At 38.0% G+C, this 23,202-nt stretch overlaps 1 protein-coding gene across 1 annotated transcript in view; it reads right to left on the bottom strand.

The window, feature by feature from the left end:
- Positions 1 to 556: 556 nt before the first annotated feature.
- Positions 557 to 23,202, bottom strand: part of LOC110106293 (DNA-repair protein XRCC1) — a 33,052-nt gene continuing 10,406 nt past the window's right edge. Inside the window, 4 exon segments of the mRNA XM_020836146.2 lie at positions 557 to 1,050; positions 1,052 to 1,098; positions 11,912 to 11,998; positions 12,221 to 12,331. Of these exon segments, the coding sequence (XP_020691805.1) occupies positions 792 to 1,050; positions 1,052 to 1,098; positions 11,912 to 11,998; positions 12,221 to 12,331 (504 nt within the window). The 3' untranslated portion in view covers positions 557 to 791.

Raw genomic sequence — 23,202 nt, 5'->3', positions numbered from 1 at the left:
ACTTACTGTAGACGAAGAGAAATCCGCAACAAATAAGCAATAAATAAGCAGAAAATGAGCATCATATACGCAACAAATACTCAATAAATACGCAACAAATACTCAATGAATACGCACATTTTACGCAACGAATACGCAATAAATACTCAATCAATACGCAAGTCGAATAAATATCGCTGACTTTTAACTTTCCACATAAGCATCCGAACACAACTCTATAACCGAATTCCGCACAGAATAATTTCTCGCTTTTCGCATGCCTTTTGTTGAAATTTTCTGCAATTTAAATTCCCTGCTATTGATCAACTCACAATAGCTTTCATCATCGCAATTTTCTAAGTCTTCGTTTGGGACAGCTTTTTTGTTGCTTCTTAAAGCAGCTTTCTAATATAAAAAATTCATTTTTTTACTAAAAGGCTACTTTAAAAAGCAACAAAAAACTATTTAAAGAACAGTAAGAAAGCCGTCTCAAACAAAGTCTAAATCAACAGTCAGCAACTGACGAGTAAGAATCATCTAAAATTTCACCGATTTGTTCATTGAAGCTTCTCTAGCGTAAGCAATCCTCTGACAGAAATTCGTGATTTTGACAACGTAATCAACAAGGATTAACAGGAGGTAATTAATTACATCAGATTTTCAGTTGAACAGTGTTGAACTTGTCAGCTTGCTAAACAAACAAAGACATCAAGGCATTTTAAATAAAAAAAAAAAACATACGCAAGTTTATAATTTTAGTTGATGGTTAAGCAGTTAAACAAGTCGTAATTCATGCAGCTTACTACAGAATACTAGCAATCAATTTGGTTGAAGGCAAAATCTATTTCTTCTTCTGTCATTTCTATTGTCTTATCGCTATCAAACCCTTCATCATTTAGCTCAACACTGTATTCCTGATTACCTTCATTTTTATACTTTTTACCTTGTACAGAATTGTTTAATTGTTTTAGCTCGCTCTCATAAATCTTTTTGCATGAATCAGCCAGTACAGAGAGTTCTTTCTTTGGCAGTGATCCATTACGGTTTCCACCCTCGAGTTCTACAATATGTGACGATGTGAGGGACAAACATCCACTGCTCTGTCACAGTTTTGATATCCTGAAATAAAAATATAGAGAATAGATATAGTATGGGATGACAACTGTTTTATAAATTAGAGAATATATACAGAATTGCTTGATTTTATTGCGTAAAATTATAAAAAAGGAGCAAAAAATTACAAAATCATGCATAATTTCCCTAATATAATCCTTCATAAATCAGCCACTCAAATATGGAAGGAGATTGGCATGATCAGGTGAGCTTCTCATGGATTCTCATCCTGACCGTGGGATCAAGTGTCAAGTGAGGCAGCAGCTCTTCTGAGGTATACAACATTTAATATTTTTATTTTTAAAACATTTTCTTCTTCAAAAAATTGATGCAAAAAACATGTTCAGAACCTCCCACAAAAGTGATGAAATACAATTTGGTTAAACAAAGTAAATTAAAAAACCGGTTGAGAAGCATGATTCTTCAAATCATAAATGACTTGCTATGGTGGTGATAAATGACTCATGATTAGTTCCAACTATTTGATCAAAGATGTCCTGATTCATGCACACATGATCTTCAGACAACGAGATTCGTCCTATCTTCAGACAACGAGATTCGTATAGGACGATTGTCATTCTATTTTCCACATTACTCAATTGTGACAAGATTTTGCTGACCCATCAATAAAGTTTGGTTAAGCACTATCACATTGGCACCAATCTCGGAATTCCAACATAAATCTTACCATCCATTTAAAATTAGCATCAACCGTGATCTCAAAGCTGTCAGCAAAATTATGTAGCAATTGAGTGATCTTCATTAGCTTTTATATTAGGGCCTATGTCTCCATTGATACCCATCATCAGTAGAGGAATAATAGTCCAACACAAATCTCAAAAGCAATACGGTTTTGTTCTCCACCCTTCAATCGACCATAGAACTAAGATGCCTTCAATCAGGAGACGTTTTGGTGGCATGGAGCTAAAAGGTGATGTGGCTCAATCACTCACCGTAAATTTGCAAAAGTACCAAAATATTGTTCATTTAAATGCATTTAAACGCCCTCGAGAAGGAAAGGTGAAGGATTCTCTCTCTCTTCCTCTTCCTCCATGATTCACCTCTAAATTCTTAAGGGAAAACTTTATTGAATTGACTTCAGCTCTTATTCTCCTTCAAGCTCAATCAAAAACTTAAGTATCAAAGAATCTCTTTGGGGACAAAATCACATGACGGGCATTGGCCTTAGGTTTGAATAGAATGTGCAGAGGACAGTGTTTGTGATCCCCAACTAGTTGGGATAGGGTTAATGATGACGATGTGGACAACAATGTATCAAGCTCAAGATGATTCATCTACCCAAACTCTAACATTACTGAAATTCATTTATAGCAAATAATAATTTGGTGTATGATAGGAAATACTTGCATAAATTGAAACAATCTTAGTTGAAATTTGGAATTTGATGCGGTAAATCCTGGACCCGTGCGGGTCTACAGGCGGCAAGGGAGGGGGCGGCCGAACCGGGTGAGGCAAGGGGGAGAAGTCACGGTGGGCCCCATGGGCCCACCCACTTAAGTATTTGGGCATCAAGGGGGGCGGCTGGTTTTGGGGGGAAAATGGAGGGTGGATGATGGGGGGCAATTTAGGGATGAGGGGAAATTTGTGGGATTGTATGAAAGGAGCCATTAGGGTTTATTTTGGGGGCTATCATGTGAAGAAAGCTCTTTCTCTTTTCCTTCTTGTTTTCTCTAGGGTTTCTTTTGGGAGATTTGGTCCTTCTCGAAATGGACTAGCTTTGTCTTGTGATTTTTTCTTGAAGATTAATGCAAAGCTCTTTTGTTCTTCCTCTCATTCTTCTTGTTTTGGATTAACTTTGATTTGGTGGAGAAATATCATCCTAGAAGGAAAATTAGGGCAAACCCTAATTTGTGAAACCTAAGGCGTATCAGAATTCCAGCAAGATAAAACAAAATTCAAGAGAAATTTGATGCCAAAACACTAGGGAAACTTGATAATTGATGAAAGAGAGAAGAAAACAAACAAGATACGATGGATCTTCAATTCGAGAAGAAGATCTGTCTCTCATATTCCCTAGCCGACGGCTGGAGCCCAAGCAAACCCTAAGAGAAATACAAATTCAGTCAAACATAACATAACCTTAACCCTAATCCTTTCCCCCTATTTAAAGAATACAAATATAATGAAAAAAAAATACAAATATAATAATAATTACTAAACATCCCCTCTCAAAATTAATTCCCTTCTAAACCGACCTCTCTTTTTTTTAAAAAAAAAAAATTTGCATTCAAATCATGGGCCCCACAAGGGGGCAGCGGCTTGATTGGTTCGCCTGGAATACACCACGAGCCGGCCTTGGTGTTGGATCGACCGATGGACAGGTCTAACAACCCCCTCCCAAAGAATCATCTTGTCCTCAAGGTGAAAGGATGGAAACTGATGCTTCACCCTCTCATATGGTTCCCAGGTGGAGCCATAGTCTAATAAGTTCTTCCATTTTATCATAACCTCCTAGATCCCTTCATCTCCCTGTCGGACCACTCTTAACCCCAGTGTTTCTAATAACACCTCTAAATCCTCTATCAATGTCACAGGTAACTCTAAGCTAGCTGCATGACCCCCAATAGCTCTCTTCAATTGTGACACGTGGAACACTGAATTTATAGCAACGGTCAGTGGTAATCTCACGCAGTATGCCACTGCTCAAATCCTCTCCAATACCTGATATGGGCCAAAGTAACTTGGGGTCAGCTTCTCATTCCTCCTATTGTCTACAGTCTTCTGTCTGTAGAGCCGCAATTTTAAGAACACCTTGTCCTCCACTTCGAATTGGTTATACTTTCGATGTCCATTGGTTTGAGGGTTGTAAGCAGTGCTCCTCTTTAGTATTGTGCCTTGCAATCTGAACAACTCTCTCCAAAAATAACTGAGGAACACCTTATACCGATAAAAACTATCGACTTAGGGATCCCATGTAATATGTCCATCTCCTTGATGAATGTTGTCGTCACTATCATAGTCGTGTAAGGGTGGCGTAAGGGAATGAAATAAGAATACTTGCTCAACCTGTCAACCACCACTAGAATCACTTTAAATGCCTTAGATTAGGGTAACCCATTTATGAAATCTATGGTGACCTCCTCCCATACTCTGTCTGGAAGAGCCAAGGGTTGAAGTAATCCCCCAGGAGCCATAGCCCTATACTTGTTTCTCTGGCACACCTCACACCTATACATCATCTCCTCAACATTTCCTATTCATCCCTTTCCAATACAATTCTGCTACTAGTCTCCTATATATCTTCTGCACACCATAATGCCCTGCAATAGCGCTCTCATAGAACTCCTGTAGTAGGTGGGGAATATAAACTGAGGTCCGTGGTAACACAAACCAACTATGGTACAAAAGTCTATCCCCTTCATGAGAATAGCCAAGGCGGTTATTCTCATCCTTAGTAGATCCGCCTTAATCCCCGTCTGCCCTTCATCTTGCATACTCTCCTCCTTAATAGCCCCCTAATCTAACATCAGTGATACTTAAATGACTAACTCTTGGAGCTCCCCCACGCACCTGGATAAGGCATCAGCCTCCTTGTTCTCTAGCCCTGGCCCATACTACATCTTATAGTCATAGCCCAACATCTTTGACAGCCATCTCTTTGCTCCTCGGTCATCGTCCTCTACTCTAACAAATACTTCAAGCTTCACTGATCTATCCTGATAATGAAATGTCGGCCCAACAAGTAAGGTCGTCACTTCCAAATAGCCAATACGATGGCCATCAATTTCCTCTCATAAACTGACTTCAGCTGAGCTCTAATTGTCAACACCTACATGAAATAGGCTATGGGTATGTGATTTTGAATGAGCACTTCCACCAATCCATATATTGATGCATCAGTCTCTAATACGAACATCTGGTTGAAATTGGGTATGGCAAGGATCGGGACCGGGGTCATTGCTGTCTTAAATCTCTCAAAGACATGAGTGGTTGTCTCTCCCCACAAGAAGTTGTCCTTCAGCTGCTCTGTCAGAGGCCAATCTATGGTGTTATATCCCCTCACGAATCTCCTGTAATACCCCATCAATCCTAGAAAGCCCCTCAACTCCCTTAGGTATCTAGGTAGAGGCCATTTTATCATTGCTCTATCAGAGGCCATTTTATCATTTCTTCATATTGGCCCTCAGTTGATGCTCCTGAAACACTTCTAAGACCGCCCTTAGATGCTCCTCATTGGACTTGCTATACACCAGGATGTCATCAAAGAAAACCAAAACAAACTTCTGGAGGTAAGGTCGGAACACCTATTCATGAGGGATTGAAAGGTAGCAGGGGTGTTGGTGAGACCAAACAACATCACCAAGAACTCGGTGAGACCCTCATGTGTCTTGCAAGCTGTCTTCAGAACATCCTCCTCTCTCATTAAGATTTGATGAAACTCAGACTTCAGGTCCACCTTTGTCAATACCATCGCTCTACAAAGCTCATATAGCAACTCACCTATTACTGGAATAAGAAACTTGTCTGACACAGTCTCCTTATTCATGGCTCAATAATCCACACAAAATCTCTAACTTCTATCATTCTTCTTGGCCACTAGAACTGGACTAAAAAAGGGCTCACGCTCGGCCTGATGATCACTGCTCCCAACATCTTTTGGATCAGTTTCTTAACCTCATTGATGTGAAACAAACATGCGATGGAGTTACTTTAAGAAATTAAAGAGAGCAATTTTAACAAAATAATCATAAGGGCAAAAACAAGAAAAACATAAAATAAAAATAAATTACTACATAAAATGATGAAAATACAGATCATGATCGTGGCCGTCGATCTCCGGCATCTCCTGGAGGTACATGTGTCGAAATCGCTGCTGATGTCCCCATCACTCATCCTTCTGGATTTGGGGTCTGCAGTTGCAGTAAGGCCTGACACTAATCGGTGATACTTCCTCAGTGTGATGGCGTGCTCCTGTCCCCTCTATGGTGGCAACTCCAGAGGTGGCTGAAAAGCCTCACTGAACTGTTGTATGCCAGATTGTATTAAAAGAGGGATGTCCCCTCCTTCCTCTCTGATCCCCTCTAAAATTTGTAGCTCCACTAGAAATCCTCTTCCCACCTCTTGCCATGGTTTTTAGAGACACCATGACTTTGGAGAGCCCTGCATCTCCCTTAATCACCACCCTTCTCCCTTCCACCATCAGCTCCATTGACAACGTCCCCCAATTCACCTTGGTATCCCTCAAGGTCTACATACATCTCATCTCTAGGATGATATCAGTGCTCCCTAGCTTCAATGGGAGAAAAGAAAATCCTCCACTTAGATCCCCTTTACACTCAGAACCACTCCTCTACACACTCCTCTAAATGTCTCCATCTTTCCAGTCCCCATCATCAACCCATAGCACCCTATGTCCACCAGTTTCATCCCCAGTTGATCTATGACCTGGTTGGAGATGAAAATGTGGGTAGCCCTACTATCTATCAGCACCACTACCTCGTCTGCTATTTCTCCTCTCACATTCATAATATGATTCGGAGTGAATCCCATCACTGAGTTCAAGAAAACTTTAACCATATCTAAATGCAGCTTTTCCTCTTCCGTCGATGCCTCACTCCCATCTCCGTTCTCAGCTTTCTCGTCATCACATATGGTGAGAAACTCAGAGTTTGGTCTTGACACCTATGCCCTGACGTGTAGTTCTTATCACGTTTGAAACTTACCCTCTTTGCCCTTTTATGATACACCTCCGCATCTGTGAGTCTCTTGAAGTTTCCCTCCTGGGCGAACTCCCCCGCTCTTCTCCCTAGGTGCTAGAGTTGTAGGGGTTCTCTGGTAGGCCCCTCCCATAATGTTGCTTCTGCTGGCCTTCTCCCTCTTATAGTTTTTTCTCCACCATCTGAGTAAGATCCATCATCTCCCTCAGCCTGTTAGGCCTCAGTACCTTGAGTTCTGCTCGTATGTCCTCCCTAAAACCCTTCATAAAATTACCCTCCAATCCTTCCTCCGAGACTCCTTTCAGTCTCCCCGAAAGTAGCTCAAACTTCTCTCGGTACTCCATAATTGTTCCCTCCTGAGTTAGGGCATGGAACTGCTTGTAGAGGTCTCCTTCTTGAATGGCTCGGAAACGTTCCAACAAGCACTACTTAAATTCTCCCCACGAATAAATCAGATACCTAGCCTCCTCCTATTGGAACCAAGATAGAGCTTTCCCTTCCAAACATAAACCTGCCGCTATAAGTTTTTCCCCTTTAGTCAACCTATTTATAGCAGAGTAACGTTCCACCCGGTACACCCAATCTTGAGCATTCTCCCCTTCAAAGACTGGCATCTTAAGCTTCCTTACTCTTGCATCCATACCCCAATGGTTTCTTCCCCCATTGGTTCCTCCGGTGTAGTGGTGGTGTGATTCTGTTCTTTCCTCCCTTTGTTGAGTTTGACCCCATGGCTCTCCCCAACCATGCCCTTCTCCATTCCACCTCTCCCCATGTCCGGGTAGTCTCCCAACGGGGTCGACTTCTCTCCCCAACAGATAAACCTACACTAAAATAAAAAAGGAAACTAAGAAGAGTTGTCCTTTAAAGGGCATCCCACCAACATCATTTAGAGATAATAATAGTGATGTGAGCAAACCTACACCAATTATTGCACTTAAATAAAAAAAAAGGTGGCATAGGCTGCTTTGGCCTAACGTATCCCACATTTCTAAGACATCAATGCAATGCCATGGCTTTGAGATCATCATCAATCTTCAGAAAGAATACAAATTTTGACTTTGTTGGGCACTCCTTAGCTGGCCATATCGCCTTTAATTACCACTCTATTCAGCTTTGTCAACTGATCTTTATCCAAACACAGCACATGGATTATTTCATGTGCCTTCATCACCCAATCTTCGGTCAGTCACATCGCCTACACTGCTACAAGTAGCCCAATTGCCCGCACTTCGACTTGTATCATTGCTTACATCTCATTCAACATTTCATGAGATTTTTTCGTCCACTCCTTAGTTAGTTGCTCCATCGCATCTCTTCATATCACTTTGCAGTCGCTTCTTAATCAACTTCATTGCCCACACCTCGTCATACAGCTTGAGACTTTGCTTTTTAACTGCCCATTTTGCATGTTCATATTCATGCAGTGTCATTGTTTGCTACCAATCTACATCACCTACGCCTCTTCATGGGTTTCATAAGTAGCTTCTAGAACAGCTTTACACCCAACTCTTCACAAAACATGAATTGATCAATCATGTTGTTTATGCTCCTTCATTAGCGATTGCATCTATACCTCTTCATCACTCAAGCAATTTTGCTGCCAACTCAAACAACTTTTCATGTACACCTCTTTATCTTAGTTTCAATTCTTACTCATCAAAAGGCCACCTCAAGTGTACCTCCTCATGTTGCAACTTTATCGCTCACTCCTCCATCGGCAATGTCACACACTTTATACAACTTCAATACACCCTTCTTCATTGGCTTCATTATCCGAGTCACTTCATGCAACCTCAATGATAGTTCCTTGACCACTGTAGGCAGCCACTGTCATCGCCGACCACCGACCAAGACCAAAAGCTTCAGCCAACCACCGCCACTGCCATTGTCGACCACTGTCCACTATAGGCCGCCACTGCCCACCGCAGTCAATGCCGACCACCACAGCTGTCTTCCGCTGCCCACTGTCCACCAACCACCATTATCAGCCACCACTGCTGTCGACCACTGTTGTTGCCGTGGCCGCTACCCACCACAGCCACTGCCACCAAGCACGATCCTCTTTGGACTTTACATTGCACTCATTTTACTTCAAACTAAACAAAAAAAATGTTATCTCAAGCATTCATTTTACACTTATCCAAACAACTTTAAAGTATTCCTTTTGCATTACATGTTATTTACATAGCATTCATTTTTCAAACAACTAAACTGCCCCTTAGTCATCCCATCACGTATCATCTACATCTACAAATATCCAAGGTCAAGATGATCTTAAAAGGGTATCAGGTATCAAGTCTCATAAAGAAGAGAACGAAACAATAGACTTCCATCTCAGAATCAATTTCAAGCATATAGGTAAGTTTTGCTAGTTTCAAGAATTTCTCTTATGTTTCTCAAAGATTGGGGGCTATCCAGTCAACTTTCCCCCAAAAGGAATCTTAACTTACTATCATTTCAAGAAATACAACAAAGGACATTCCAATGAAGATCATATAAAGAGGAACTAGCATATCTATTTGATTGCAAAAATAACGTGGTGGGAGATTGAGCATGGCTGGTAACTTCAGCATTTCAAGGACCCGTCATGTTTTTCCTAATTGATCATTGGGGATACAAGTTAGTCTCAATGTGGTTTTAACAGAAATGGCAAGGAGTGAGTTTCTTAACAAGGCAGTTAGGGTTTGCAGGTGAGGCGAGACTAACGGATATTGACATCTTTATAAGAGAAGACTCACAACAAGCTTTTAGCTCAATAAGGGAGGCGCACTTTACCTCATTCGCAAATTTCATCATATATGGACTTGCATGCTTAAAATAAATCAACTTGATTAATCAATTTGGGAAGTTCTATCGAAGGTATTTTGAAGGGTTTATTTTATGCACTTTAATATGAGTGTAAACTTGTATAACAAACCTAAATAGCTCTTAAAAAAGTTTCAATTATTTAACTTGGGTTTGTATTAATCCCTTCATAAGCATACTTTCGGTATCAACAAGCCAGAAGCCACTAAATAAATCTTAGGCTTTGTTTGGTTGGGTTGTTGCTTATTTTAAATGAAGTTTTAGAAACAGATGTTGAGAAAAAAGGGTTTACTAAAATAGAGTTTCAATTATGAAATTTTGATTGAGTAACATTTTTTTAAGTGCTTACTTGTAGAAACTGAGTTTGAAATAGAATAAGTAGAAATCAAATAATTTTTATAATCGACAAAAAAATGGAGTTACGTGAAAAAGAATTATATAAAAGTTGTTCTTCCAAACATTTAAAAGTAATTGATTTCGGCTTCTTGAAACTGAAAATGGAGAAATTAAGCTTAATCAAATGAAGCCTTAATTAGAGAGATTCCGATTTATGCTAGCCTAAGTTTAAGCACAAATAATATGCCAACAAGGAGTTGATATTTGGATAATAATAATATGCCAGATGATAAATTTAAAAAATTGTTGCATTAACGCATTAACTTTATTATCACTCTAATTAAGTCTTAGGAGGATGTGAACATTGTTGTCCTACGGGCAATCGTAGTCAAGGAGATTCAATTTAGAAAATTATTTCAAAAAAGTCAAAGATCCACCTCCATACTCATAAAAGGGTGCGGATGCATTAAATAGTATAATGATCTACTTAAAATGAAAAAATTAATATAAATATTGTTTATTAGATTTCAATGAGAATTTGACTCTTAATAGGAAACAATGGAGAAAAAAATTCATGTAGCCGACCCCACGTAGTAGGATGAAGGTTTGATATTGTTGTTTAATTCTTACAACAAAGTTAGGGGTAGCTCATATGACTAAAAATAAATTAGATTAATTCCCCAATTATGGGGTCAAGGATGTCATACTTCATGCTCTGATGATCATCACATAGTGAGATTCCAACATGACTTTGATCATTCAAGATCCTACATTGATCAATCTCATTAAGTTTTGCGTTGACCAATAAATCCTCCTTTATGAGGTACATTTGATTGGGCATCAATCTCAGTATTCTAAATAAATCCGACCATTCAATTCAAAAAAGTTATTGGCACATAGACAATCATTTGACAAAGACATTGATTATCGCAAGTCTCATGAGCATAAGGCTTCCAGCGATCCCTCCATGGGTTGAAGGTTCAATAAAGATTCAATAGTAGCATGGCTTGGTTCTCTACCTATCAATCAGTTGGAGGACAAAATATGCTTAATCTATGGCCATTTTGGCTCAACATTGTTCCTAAAGGTGACTCTTACCAGGATACAATGGAGAAAAAAAGATTCATGTAACTGACTCCACATAATAGGATAAAGACCTGATATTGTTATTGTTATTGTATAGTTCCTAAATGTGATATAATCCATCTATCCACTATAAGCCTTGCCAAACAAAATACCCTTCAATCCAATGCAACAATAAGGACTGGCAGAGAGTGTTGCTTTACAATCAGGAGATCGACAATCACAAATCTAGCTTTTGCCACAATTGGATATGTTAGCGGTTATAAGAAATGGCAATGTCATTGACAAAGAATAATAGCAGACTGTTGACAACAAGGGGGAAGAGCCACAAAACTAGAACAAAGAGAAATAGCGTAGTGGAGGAAAAATTACACTGCGCCAGCATCTATGACAAGGAGTTAAAGACTGAACAGTGATTTCGAAAGGGGGTAAATTGGACTGCTTACTAGTGGGTGGTGGCCAGAGGTTTGAAGAAGAATTACAGTGTGGAGTGAGGCTTAAAAGCTAAAAGGATTGTATCCGTTTTCCTATTTTGAATTTGACTGTTGAATCAAAAGTATGGGTCCAGATTAGGCACCTACAAAATATGGATAGACACACATAAGCGCACGTGCCCACCCCAGTAGGAGGAGCTCTGAAGATATCTATAACAAATTTGGATCTGGGAAAAACCACTTCGAATGGAAAATTCACTCATAAGTGCCCTCAAAGTCAAAACAATAGCCCTTTACGTCATCTCTGGAGATGTTTTAATATTTAAACTCAGTTAGCTTCAAATCATATTATTTCTAGGTGCTGAAGAGACAAGGCCACCACAACCGTTTTTATATGATGAATAATTATCACTGAAATCTATTTACTCCCTTATCAAAACATATGCAGTCGAGAACTATATAGCTGCACAAGGAAATACTTACATTGTTTTGTTTGAGAGAGTCTATAGCATCCTGCAAGCAAGTGATTATTCCTTCTGCAGCAACACGCCTAATCTCAATGGCCTCTGGCTGTGATCCCAAAAGAAGAATAAAAACAAGATAATCAACGAAAAGAAAGCCGTTTCTTTGAAGCGGTAACCAAGTAACTAAACAGTCTCAGCACACAGAATAGACGAAACAAGTAGTATTTACATGGTTTAAATGCTGTGCACCTCAATTAGCAACCTGGAAGCGTCTAACTTATGAAGAAAAGCTAAAAAGATTCTGAACCAAAAATAGTCAACAATTGACCTTTTCATCTTGACTTTCTAACCATGACATTGTCTTGCTCAAATCATCAGCAGCCCATTCTTTTATTTTGGAAGGTAGGAGACGATTGTTACTAGAACCGTGTAATCCACACTGCAAGAGTATAAATTATAGAAGAAATAAAGTGTTAAAAAAATGCTTAGTCAGACTCATGTGAAGAGAGAGATTATCATGCTAGAGTAAAATCGTTTGAAAGCTTCAAATAGCATAAAATATTTAACAAAAAGCATCAGAAGCATGTCTAGTAATCAGGGTGATGCATGTTATCTAGTGCAATTTCTAGTAAGTGAAATATACCTCGGATTTTAGATATTTAACTGGCAAAAATAACATGCAAATCACACTGCACCAGATTTAACTTGCTTCAGCAATCAAGCCCTAACTTGGTTCAAAGTTCCCGTACATGATTATTATAATTACAGACATAACTGTAAAAAAATAATTCTAAAATCATTACATTTTGAAAGAAGATAAAAAATACTGATGAAAAGCATATAAATACGTTTTTTCATATACCAAAATAATGATATTACTATTGCCTGACCCAAAACCAAATAAGAAATGTTATCTGTGTCAAAATTCATAAAATAATTCATAATTTGGCACTTGTTAGTGTTAAGGCATTTCTTAGTATCAATGCAGCATGACCAAATCTTACTTCGGTGAAAAATAAAAGAAGAGTTGATTAGGATATTTCATATACTTAATGAAATTGAACCACAACAGACAAAGGTAAGATAGAAGAAAGAGCTGACTCTAGTAATTCAACTCAATAACACTGAAACTTTGTGAAAACGTTAACTAAGCCTTAATCTAATTTTGAACTTGGAATATGGAATTTGGGTAATTTGAATGATAATGTTGAGAAATAGAGGGTTTCATGAGAGAGAAATTATATTATATTTAGAAAAACAAAGAGAAAAACATAAACATTAAGAAATATTACAAACTATTTGATGTAGAGAAGGTTGAGCAATAGAAGTTAAGAAGAGCTAGTGGACGAAGTGTTGCAAGAAAAGGTGATCAAAGTAAAAAATGACCAAGTAATAACTGATATTGTTAAATTCAGAGAATTAGAGAGGGAAAGGCTTAATTTTATTGCATAAAATTATCTCTATTTATAGATCTATACAAGATGTCTTAATAAAGAAATAAATAACTACATAATCATACATAATTGCCTTAATATAATCCTTTCCTAAATCAGCCACCCAAATATGGAAGGAGATCGGCATGACCGTGGTGAGCCTCCCACGGATTCTCATCCTAACCGTGGGATCAAGTATTAATGGAAGACTAGGATTTAACAGAGATCAACATAATCCATATGAACCTCCCACGAATTCCCATCCTGGCCGTGGGATCTAGTGTCAATGGATGGCTGGGAGGATTTTAACACCCCCTCAAGCTGAGGAATACATATATGTCATTCCCAGCTTGGTAATTAGTCATAAAAAAGTAGAGTTATCAAGTCTCTTGGTGCACCATGGTGCCCTCTATTTGGTCAAAACTTTGGAAAGAAAAATTAGCTTCAGACATTACGGTGGCAAAGGGTAACAATGAAGGCAGTATTAAGTAGGGCAGCAATGAAGGCTACATTGGTTATAGATAGGATAGCAACCTCATCGTACTAATCTCATTGTTAGTCCAGGGATTTCTTGTAGAAACTTTCCATGTATGCAAAATTAGATTAATTGATGTTTTACGGTCTTAACTCCTATGCAAGTGATTTAGCCTAAACTTATTTTACCGCTCCTTGTATTTTATTTTGTCGTTTAAATTCAATATAACGGATATAATTATTGTGGCTCCTAAAATTAAGCGTGCAACTTCCTTAATCTAATCATCCTTGCATGTACGTTTCACATCAGAAGGCCGACAATGAAAGCACAACAGTAGGAAAAAAAACTATTTTTAGGGTTGCGCCAAGGTTCAAGGACAGCAACAGAAAAACACATCTTAAGTAGCTCAGCATTTGCCATACAGATCTCCTCCCGTTCGATCGACGCAGCCTTCAGCCCAATGCAAATTAATCATCCGACTCCACTTGAACACTCCTGTTCGATCGACCTGGTACATGCGCACGCAAGGCCTCTGATCCATCTGGTCTGATATGAGGAAGTAGTGTAGGTCTCGCACTCTTGCTTGTCCTGGCCCTAGACCCGCACGAGAGGGAACCCTCACAAGAGGAGCCCTACTGCTCGATCTCTCCTCGATCTTGGATGCATGAAAGAAGCAAAAGGATCAATATTCCTCTGAATTTCGACAATGAAGGCCGGTGGCGGGAACTTCTATTCCTCAGAATTCTAGCAATGAAGGTCGGTGCTGGGAACTTGTATTCCTCATAATTCCAGCAATGAAGGCCGGTGGTGGGAACATGTATTCCTCATAATTATGACAATGAAGGTCAGTAGTGGGAACATGCATTACTCATAATTTTGACAATGAAAGCCGATGGTGGGAGCCTGGAGCCTTTATTCCTCAAAGGCAAAGAAGACCGATGGTTGGACAACAGAAAGCTGATTAATTATCCTTCCGAATCCACAAAATCGAGAGCAAACACGCGCTTAAGAGGCTCCCAGGTCTGTTCAACCTGGTTAGATCGCATGCACAATAACTCTTCAACTGCTCGTTCCTGGCTTGGTTAGGCTCCAACATAAGAATGAGGGTCGGTCATCCAGGCTCACGCGCACACGCTACACACGCACACAGTTCCTGCTCGCTCCCTCTCTTGATCATCTTCTCACTCGGTCAGACCACTAGGTAGGCACGCACAAGAGGGGTCTCGTGTGCCTTCTATAGCCGCATGCAGAAGATCGAAAGGGGAAGCCTTCTCACTTGCTCAATTGCTATGGACGTACGCGAAAAGGAAGCAGAATGCAAGAACCGGCTCATCCTTGATCACACGTAGCGGTGAGCGCAATCCTGCACAATCATCTCCCAAGCACACGTGCAGAATCTTTTAGCCACACACCTCTCTCATCCCATTTGGTCACACACATGCAAGAGGGGTTTACGAGACATTCGTCTCTCTTGATCGAATGTAAAGACCATGGGGTTTTGGTTCGACTCTAGACGAGACACACTAGATGTTTGTCTCTCTTGATAAAACAAAGAGACCGCGAGATGAAGCACTCTCCCCATCTCGGTTGGATGTATGCAGGAACGAACAAGCTGGAATACAATCTGTTTCGTTTCTGAAGGGAAGACCTAGCCTTCCCTTCAGAAAGTCCGATAGTAAAAACTCATAATTCCAGTCAAGGCAATGAAGGCTTTGATACCATGTTAAATTCAGAGAATTGGAGAGAGAAATGCTTAATTTTATTATATAAAATTATCCTTATTTATAGATATATACAAGATGTCTTAATAAAGAAATAAATAACTACAAAATCATACACAATTGCCTTAATATAATCATTCATAAATCAGCCACCCAAATATGGAAGGAGATCAGCGCGATCCTGGTGAGCCTCCCACGGATTTTTATCCTGGCCGTGGGATCAAGTATTAATGGACGACTGGGATTTAATAGAGATCGGCATGATCCATATGAGCCTCCCACAGATTCTCATCCTGGCCGTGGAATCAAGTGTCAAGGAACAGCTGAGATTTTAACATATATCAATTAAGTTTATTTTTTGCAAAATTATAAATGAAAATAGCACTTGAGTTCCGCAAATTTGACTAGAAAGATGGGATCCGAGAGATCCATGACGTGGAAGAGGAAATAAGGGAAGCTATCCTTGTTTTCTAGATAGTCGATACTATTACAATTACAAACATAGTTTAAGAAACTAGAAGAGTAATCGTATAATTCAAAAATGGAACAGCCAAATATAAACTCTTTATTTAAGGGTCATTTAACATAACTTTCTATTTTTATTTTTTATTTTGTTCAAGTTTTAATGTGAAATAAAAATATATTTGATATCTTAAACACATTATTTTATTTTTATTGAATATCGAAGTTAATTTTTGCAACTATCATGAGGGAGGGGGTACAGGTATTGGTGATAGCGGCAGTAGGTAGGCAAAGTGGTGGAGCAACGATAGCTGATGTTGAAAAAAGCAAGTGGTTGGCTAGGGTGATTTTAATGTTTAAAATAATGAAAATATTTAAAATTTATTTTGAATATTTTTTTTTAACAATTTGTTTGTTTTAAAGAAAAAGTTAAAAACACAAACCAAAACTGCTTTTAAAAATAAAAATTGATTCCAAACAAGACCTCAATTTTTTTTTCATGGCTTGTACGATGATTAAAAAAAAGCATACCACACAATCTAGAATAATAGTTATTTACATATATCATAACAATAAATAGAATGCAAATATGCTATCAAAAGTACCATCCTAGGATAAGATGAAAGAAATAAAAGGCAAGAATTGTTAATCACTTAAGATGGGTTATAAAGCAGGCAAACTTGGAACTTTAAAATTGAACCAAACTTGATGTAGGATAAAAAGGTTGGCATGAAGAAGCTTGCCATAAATCTTTTAGGAGAATTCAAAACTAAATCATACATAGGTTGCAGAAAGTGGACTGAGGAGGTATGAAAAGATAAGTCATAACAAGAATGTGCTTTTCAGGAATGAGAAAAAATAAAAGCAAGCAACAATAAAAATAAATCATGGTTTGCAAACTAGTGGAGTTTTTTCATATTTTGATATAAGCTAGTATCCTATTTTATCTTCCTAGAATAGTGTTTATATTATTATATATCAATTAGTTTGAATCAATTAGAAGTAATTTATTTCAGACCTCCTTTATCAATATGGTATTCAAAGCCTTAGATCATTTTTTACATGGCCTACCTATTATTGCAACCTTCATAGCAGCGCGTATTTCTTTTTATTTGATTCCAGCATCCGCAACCTTCATTGTTGTCAGACTCAAGCAGCTACTGTCATGATTCAGACCTAACTCCAAGTTTTTCCTTACCTTTTGAGTCTTTCTCTGTCCCAAAAATCTACAGCCATTCAATCACCACAGTGACATTTGGGGCCATTGCATCAGAGGACACTTTTCAATTCAATAAGTTTAACTCAAATAAAGTAATTTAAGAATTAAGATATATAGAATGTCCAATCTGTATATAGTTCAAATAAAAAAAAATGAATCAAGTGTTCAAAATTTTAAATAACATTTTGAAGGGCAAATAGTAATGTAGGATGAAGTAAGTAATTCTAAGAACAATTTTAAATGTAGGGTCACCAAACCCATTATAGGGACAAGAAGTAATTCCAAGAATAATTTTAACAGTAGGGTCACCAAACCCATTATAGAAATGACCCCCACTTGTTTTATTTTGAGGCCTAGAGTACACATTCTATCTGCTTGTATGTGCGTTATAGATCTAGTGGTGTTGAAAGGGAGTAGGACCACCCCTTTTTTAGATCCCCCATCTTCTAATGAAGGCGACTTTTGCTTGTAACTATTTTAGTTGTCACGAATTCCTTGTAATTCCTATAAGTTTTTACAAATTTTATTTAGTTGCATTTTTATTTAAAATATTTCATTAAGTTATGTTCCCAGTGAGTCAATTGCAATAGCCATCAGACAACTTGGGGGGGGGGGGGGGGGGGGTTGAGGGGTTTCCATCTAAATATGTGTTAAGGTTGCTCATCATACTAATCGATAAGAAGAATGGTTAGTGTCAGGCGACACCGCAACCAAAGGTCTCATGGGGGGAGGGTTGGGGTTTGGAGGGGAGGTGTTAAGGTTGCCCACCATACTTATCGACAAGAAGAATGATTAGTGCTAGGTGACACCGCAACCAAAGGTCTCTACCCGAACATGCTTATTAGAAGTGTGCAGGGTCTTTATCACCTGCATGAGCGATAATATCAATTTCCTCACTACGTTGGAACAATGTGCATGAGTACTTAGATTTATGAATTTCTTCGCCACATTGGAAACGATACTTAACTTTAGAGATTTTGAAATTATGCCTTGCATGAGGCTGTTGACCTCTACATATGTAGCACGATCAATACAAGTAACATATGTGATGATCAATTGTTGTTGGTAAACAAGACATCGTTTAGAACGAAGATCGGAGTGCCTCGATCATAATGAAATGATTTAAAGTTTTGTTCGATTACAAAATGGATCACATCGATGCATTCAAGACACCAAATTTACTAAATAGAAGTTGTTTGTATACAACACGATCGAACGACAATGTGTTAGTGGACGCAATGCTAGCAAAACACTATCCAAATGGCCTCCACTTGTTAAACAAGCTTCATCAATAAGTTTAGAGCATTGAATTTAACCAAAGAGGGATCCAACGCAATCAAATAGAATGAAAGCGATCGAAATTGACGGACTACATACATACTCAACGTTGCTCAAACGTCGTCCGTTTGCAAAATGAATTTCTACATTACGTTCATAATGTAAAAAATACTAGAAAATTATAATCATATTGCATGGATCTATATGAGCAAAAATGAAAAAATTTGTAGGCAGATGAGGCATGATGAGTGAGAAATCATAAACAAAAAAAAAGTAAATATAATAATAATAATAATAATAATAATAAAGAATCTATTATGAATAGTTACTCTTTAATATAAATAGAAATGTCAATTATTTATATTTTATTAAGTTAAATATAGTTATTAAATTACTCCTTAATTATCTAACACATTTTTTTAATAGAATCTTGTGTATACTTGTAATTATTACTCTTCCTGTGTATAGTTCAAAAAATATCAACATAAATTTTACAAAGATATACATCTAAAGATATATCTATCTATATTCTAAGTTTTCATTCCACATCCACTTAATATATTTAAATATGTTTCCAGCCATATGTCCATTTTTTGTTCTAATCTAAATCTCTCTAATGAATTAACATATATTTATGCATATGAGCACTTGATCATTTCCAGCCACATGTCCTATATTAAATTCTTATGTGTCCTTGCATGCTTGTTCACCGCCTTATCATGCTTGTTCACTATCATGATAAAACTAAATAAAATATAGTAGAATAAAAATCCTAATATCTATTTCCCATTCAGGATTCATTCATAAGCGGTATCTCTCTCCCAGTCTCCTGCTCTTCTGTGTTCGCAAGCCATCTCCCTCCCAACTGACCTCCTTGCTTTAATTACTGGCGATCTTCTGTTCTTGCCTCCTCCAACAAAACTCATCCTCAAGCTGCATCTCTCTCTCACTCTCTCCTGTTCTTAAGCATATTTCACCTCGCCACCTAGCCGCTCCATCCTCACACATGAATCCCATCCCTCTCTGTCAAGCAAACATAGCAGCCCAAATATTTATCCACCTCACTAAGAGCAGCAAACCAAACTCCCTCATGTGAATACCACCTACAGCTATTCCAAACTCTCATTCAATCTCACGTCTCATATTTTTGCTTTTGGTTTGACTCCTATAGATGCTACCTTGCACGTAATCACCTAGTTCAGCAAAACAAATCTTGGTCGATTCCCTCACTATCTCAGTTCCTTCGATCTGTTGTCCTTGCATACAACCTAAGCTTCACTTACTCAATCCAACCACTCAAATTTCTCTAACAGAGAATAACTCACAAAAATCCAAACCTCCATCAGCCTCTTCACTTTTTTTCTTTGTTTATATATATCAACAAAATTAGAAAAGTAAAAAAAAAAAAAAAAAAAACAGAAAATAAACTTAATAAAAAAAAATCTTCAGCCCTTTGCCGCAAATCTCTGTCGTCGTCGTCGCCTCGCTCGCTCGTCAAGGTATATCATTCGCCAAACTTTAAAAACTCAAATCCCGTTCTCGACGCTTGCGGCGGACCGGAGAACCACCTATACGCGCTCTCGTAGCACGGTAGGAGGGAGCCCGGTGCGACGTATACGGCGAGGTGGGTAAGCCCTATACACGCTCTTGTAGCGTGGTGGGGATGTTACTTAAGTACCTGTACACGTCCTTGTGACGTGGTAGGGAAAGCCACTTGTGTTCTTTTACGGGTATTTTTGAAGGCCCCATACACGCTCGTGTAGCAAGGTGGGATGAAAGATGTACGGCCCGGTGTCCCCCGACACCTATCATACACGCTCGAGTAACGTGGTGGGATGGCCCAGTTTTATGTGGTTCCTCCTACGTGGGGGATACCAATGTTTAAAATTGCATATTTGGGTATTGAGACGTTTTTCATTCGTGAGGCGAGGCGTAAGCCTCAAGGCGTTTTGAGGCGTAAGCCTCAAAATCAAAAGATTGCGTAAACATAAAATGATAAATTTGTTATATACTAATGAGTGAATAATATGAAAAATAAAAAAAGCATAAGATATGAAGTGAAATCAAAATATCTCAATAATAAGACAACATGAAATATAATTCAACTCAAAATTCTATCTTTCCGAAATCCCAGTATTCTTTTCATTAACATATAATTCCGATTTCCAAAAATAAATAACAATGACATATCACATAAGAACTCATAAGTTATCAGCACTGTCATCACTAAGGGGTTCTTCATTTGAATCATCATTATGGTGAACTGCTCTCTCCCCTTCCTCCTCTCCTATAGAGTCCAATGTCGGGCATTTACTTCAAGATTTACGTAAGTTTTAATATATATAGTGTGAGGCGTAAGCCTCATGCCAATGAGGCGAGCCAGGCCTCAAGGCGGGCCTCAACCAAGTTGTGGCGCAAGCCTCATAAAAAAACTCGAGGCGTAAGCATCGATGCTTTTTTTACTGGAATTGCACAAAGGAGGGCCTAAGGACGAGCCTCATATTGCGCAATTTTAAACCATGGGGATACGCCGGGATGCTGCCAAAATTTTGACGACAAAAGCTTAAATAAAATAATTTGATAATTCTTGAGCTCAAATAAAATAATTTGGGAGATTTCTTGGACTTAAATTAAATAAAATTTAAAGAATCCTTGAGCTTGAATTGAATTATTAATATAAATATAAAATCAATCAAATGATTATCAAATTATTTTGGATGATGACATTTCTTTGCTATGCCTATTGAATTATTGTGGTATGGGAAAATTCTCTGGCAACTTGTTTGTAAAGATGAAGTGACAAACCAATTTGTTCATAACATGTGGGTTTGTGTTTCCAGCAGCTTTGATAAAAAAAAAGAAGCAGCAGCAGCAACCAACCATTTCTTCACCTATGAGGTGTTACTCATATATGAGGGAAGTATTGATAAAGCATTTAAACTGACTTTTGACTTTGTTAGAAAGTACAAGATAAATAATACAAGGTTTCATTAAAAAAAAAAGAAATATGGGAAAGGAGAAGTTATTAAAGGATGCATGCTATATTCATATAGTGAACTTTTTCTAATGCTTGATATTGATGGAGCGACCAAGGTTGCTAACTTAAAAAAAAAAGCTTGAATCTCAAGCATATACAATGGCTAATAATAAAATAGATTGATATATCTTGAGAAGTAGTTTCTTGCTACTAGAAAGTATACATAAACTTTCTAATGAAAAATTTTCATCTTGTGTTTTATTTACTATTGGTCCAAATATCTATGATATATAGTATGACTCCAAGTTGTTCACAAAGACATTTGCTGAGAAATTTTTTTAGAAATATTCAATTGAAGGGGTGATGCTTCAACATCGAAATTGTCTATTTGTGCAAGTGTCTAGATATTGCAATGATCAAAGTATTAGTCAATTGGACCAAAAAACCTCGATTGAAAGTGTTGTTGACTAATATAGTTCACATACTTGAGAGATTATATTGATTTGTTTAAGCTATGGATTTGGCATGTAAAAAAAAATTTACACCTGATCTCTGCCAACTTATACCTTAGTGGCTTATCAAACAGAGAAAAAAATGAATATCTAATGTGAATTAGTAATCGCCTCAAAGTTACATGAAGAACAATTTTGATATGTTATTTGTTCAATCTCAAAGTTCTATTTTGAGAGCATATAGCTATTTGGATAAGTGTACAACTACTCCAATAAGTGGGAGCCAAATTTGAGAAATTCAAAAACGCCACCAGATCCGCACCACTTTTACAAGCGGACAGAAGACGTTTAATGCCCCTTCCTACATTCAAAAATAATTTTCTAAATTTCAATATGATGCACCGAGCAAGGTGTCAGCACCTCTAAGATGTGTGTAGTAGCCTTGGGAAGCAAGCAACTGCCCCAAGAAGAGTGCTACCGTCTTGAGAAGCAATTCACCACATCTAGAAGCATGCGTATTAAAATTTAAAAGCCTAATATACATGCTATTTAATCCCCGATGATGGCCGTGTTGAATGTTTATATCAACTGGAGGGGATTCTACATCTTCAAATATTTTCAAATGCTTATGAAATGCAAATATTTCCAAATGGCTACAACGAAGCCCTAATGATGGACGTGTTGAAAGCTAATCTCAACCGGAGGGGATCTCAAATATTTAAAATACCACCAAATTTCAAATGAAATACTGGAACAAAATACTGATAAATTTTAAAATATTCAAATAAAATTTATTATTTAAAATTTAAAGCAAAACTTCATCCATCAACCGCAAACGTTTGTTAAGGATGATAAATTTTAGAATAACTTTAGCTCACAAAGAGCAAAATGTCTAATTGAATGTATCACTGTGATTCATTCTCAAATGATTTATCGCCAACGGGGATAATGGTATGTGCCCTCTGATCAGGTGATTTTGCTGCAAAATAGCACCACTATATCACAGTCACGGTCAAAGCCCGTATGTTATCCAATGGTTAAAAGCTCCTTGAGTAATGAATCATAGGGTGCATTCAATAAGGCACAAAGCTTTCTGTTAGCTAAGGTTGGCTAAAATTTGTCTCCTTAAACAAACATCCACCCCAAGTCTACAAGGTACTCTTGGACGAAGTAACCCATGGCTGCCGACAAGGATCCTTCTGTCAGGTTGGTTCGACTACCTCCTCTGACTAAGTAGATTAGGGACCACGATGGCCCGGGACGACGGAACCATGGGATCTTGATCGGGCTCAT

This window comes from Dendrobium catenatum, unplaced genomic scaffold (assembly GCF_001605985.2).
Source record: "Dendrobium catenatum unplaced genomic scaffold, ASM160598v2 fragScaff_scaffold_1021, whole genome shotgun sequence".
NCBI lineage: Eukaryota > Viridiplantae > Streptophyta > Magnoliopsida > Asparagales > Orchidaceae > Dendrobium > Dendrobium catenatum.
Note: the sequence above shows the minus strand (reverse complement) of the source record. Positions and strands in the feature narration are given on the sequence as shown.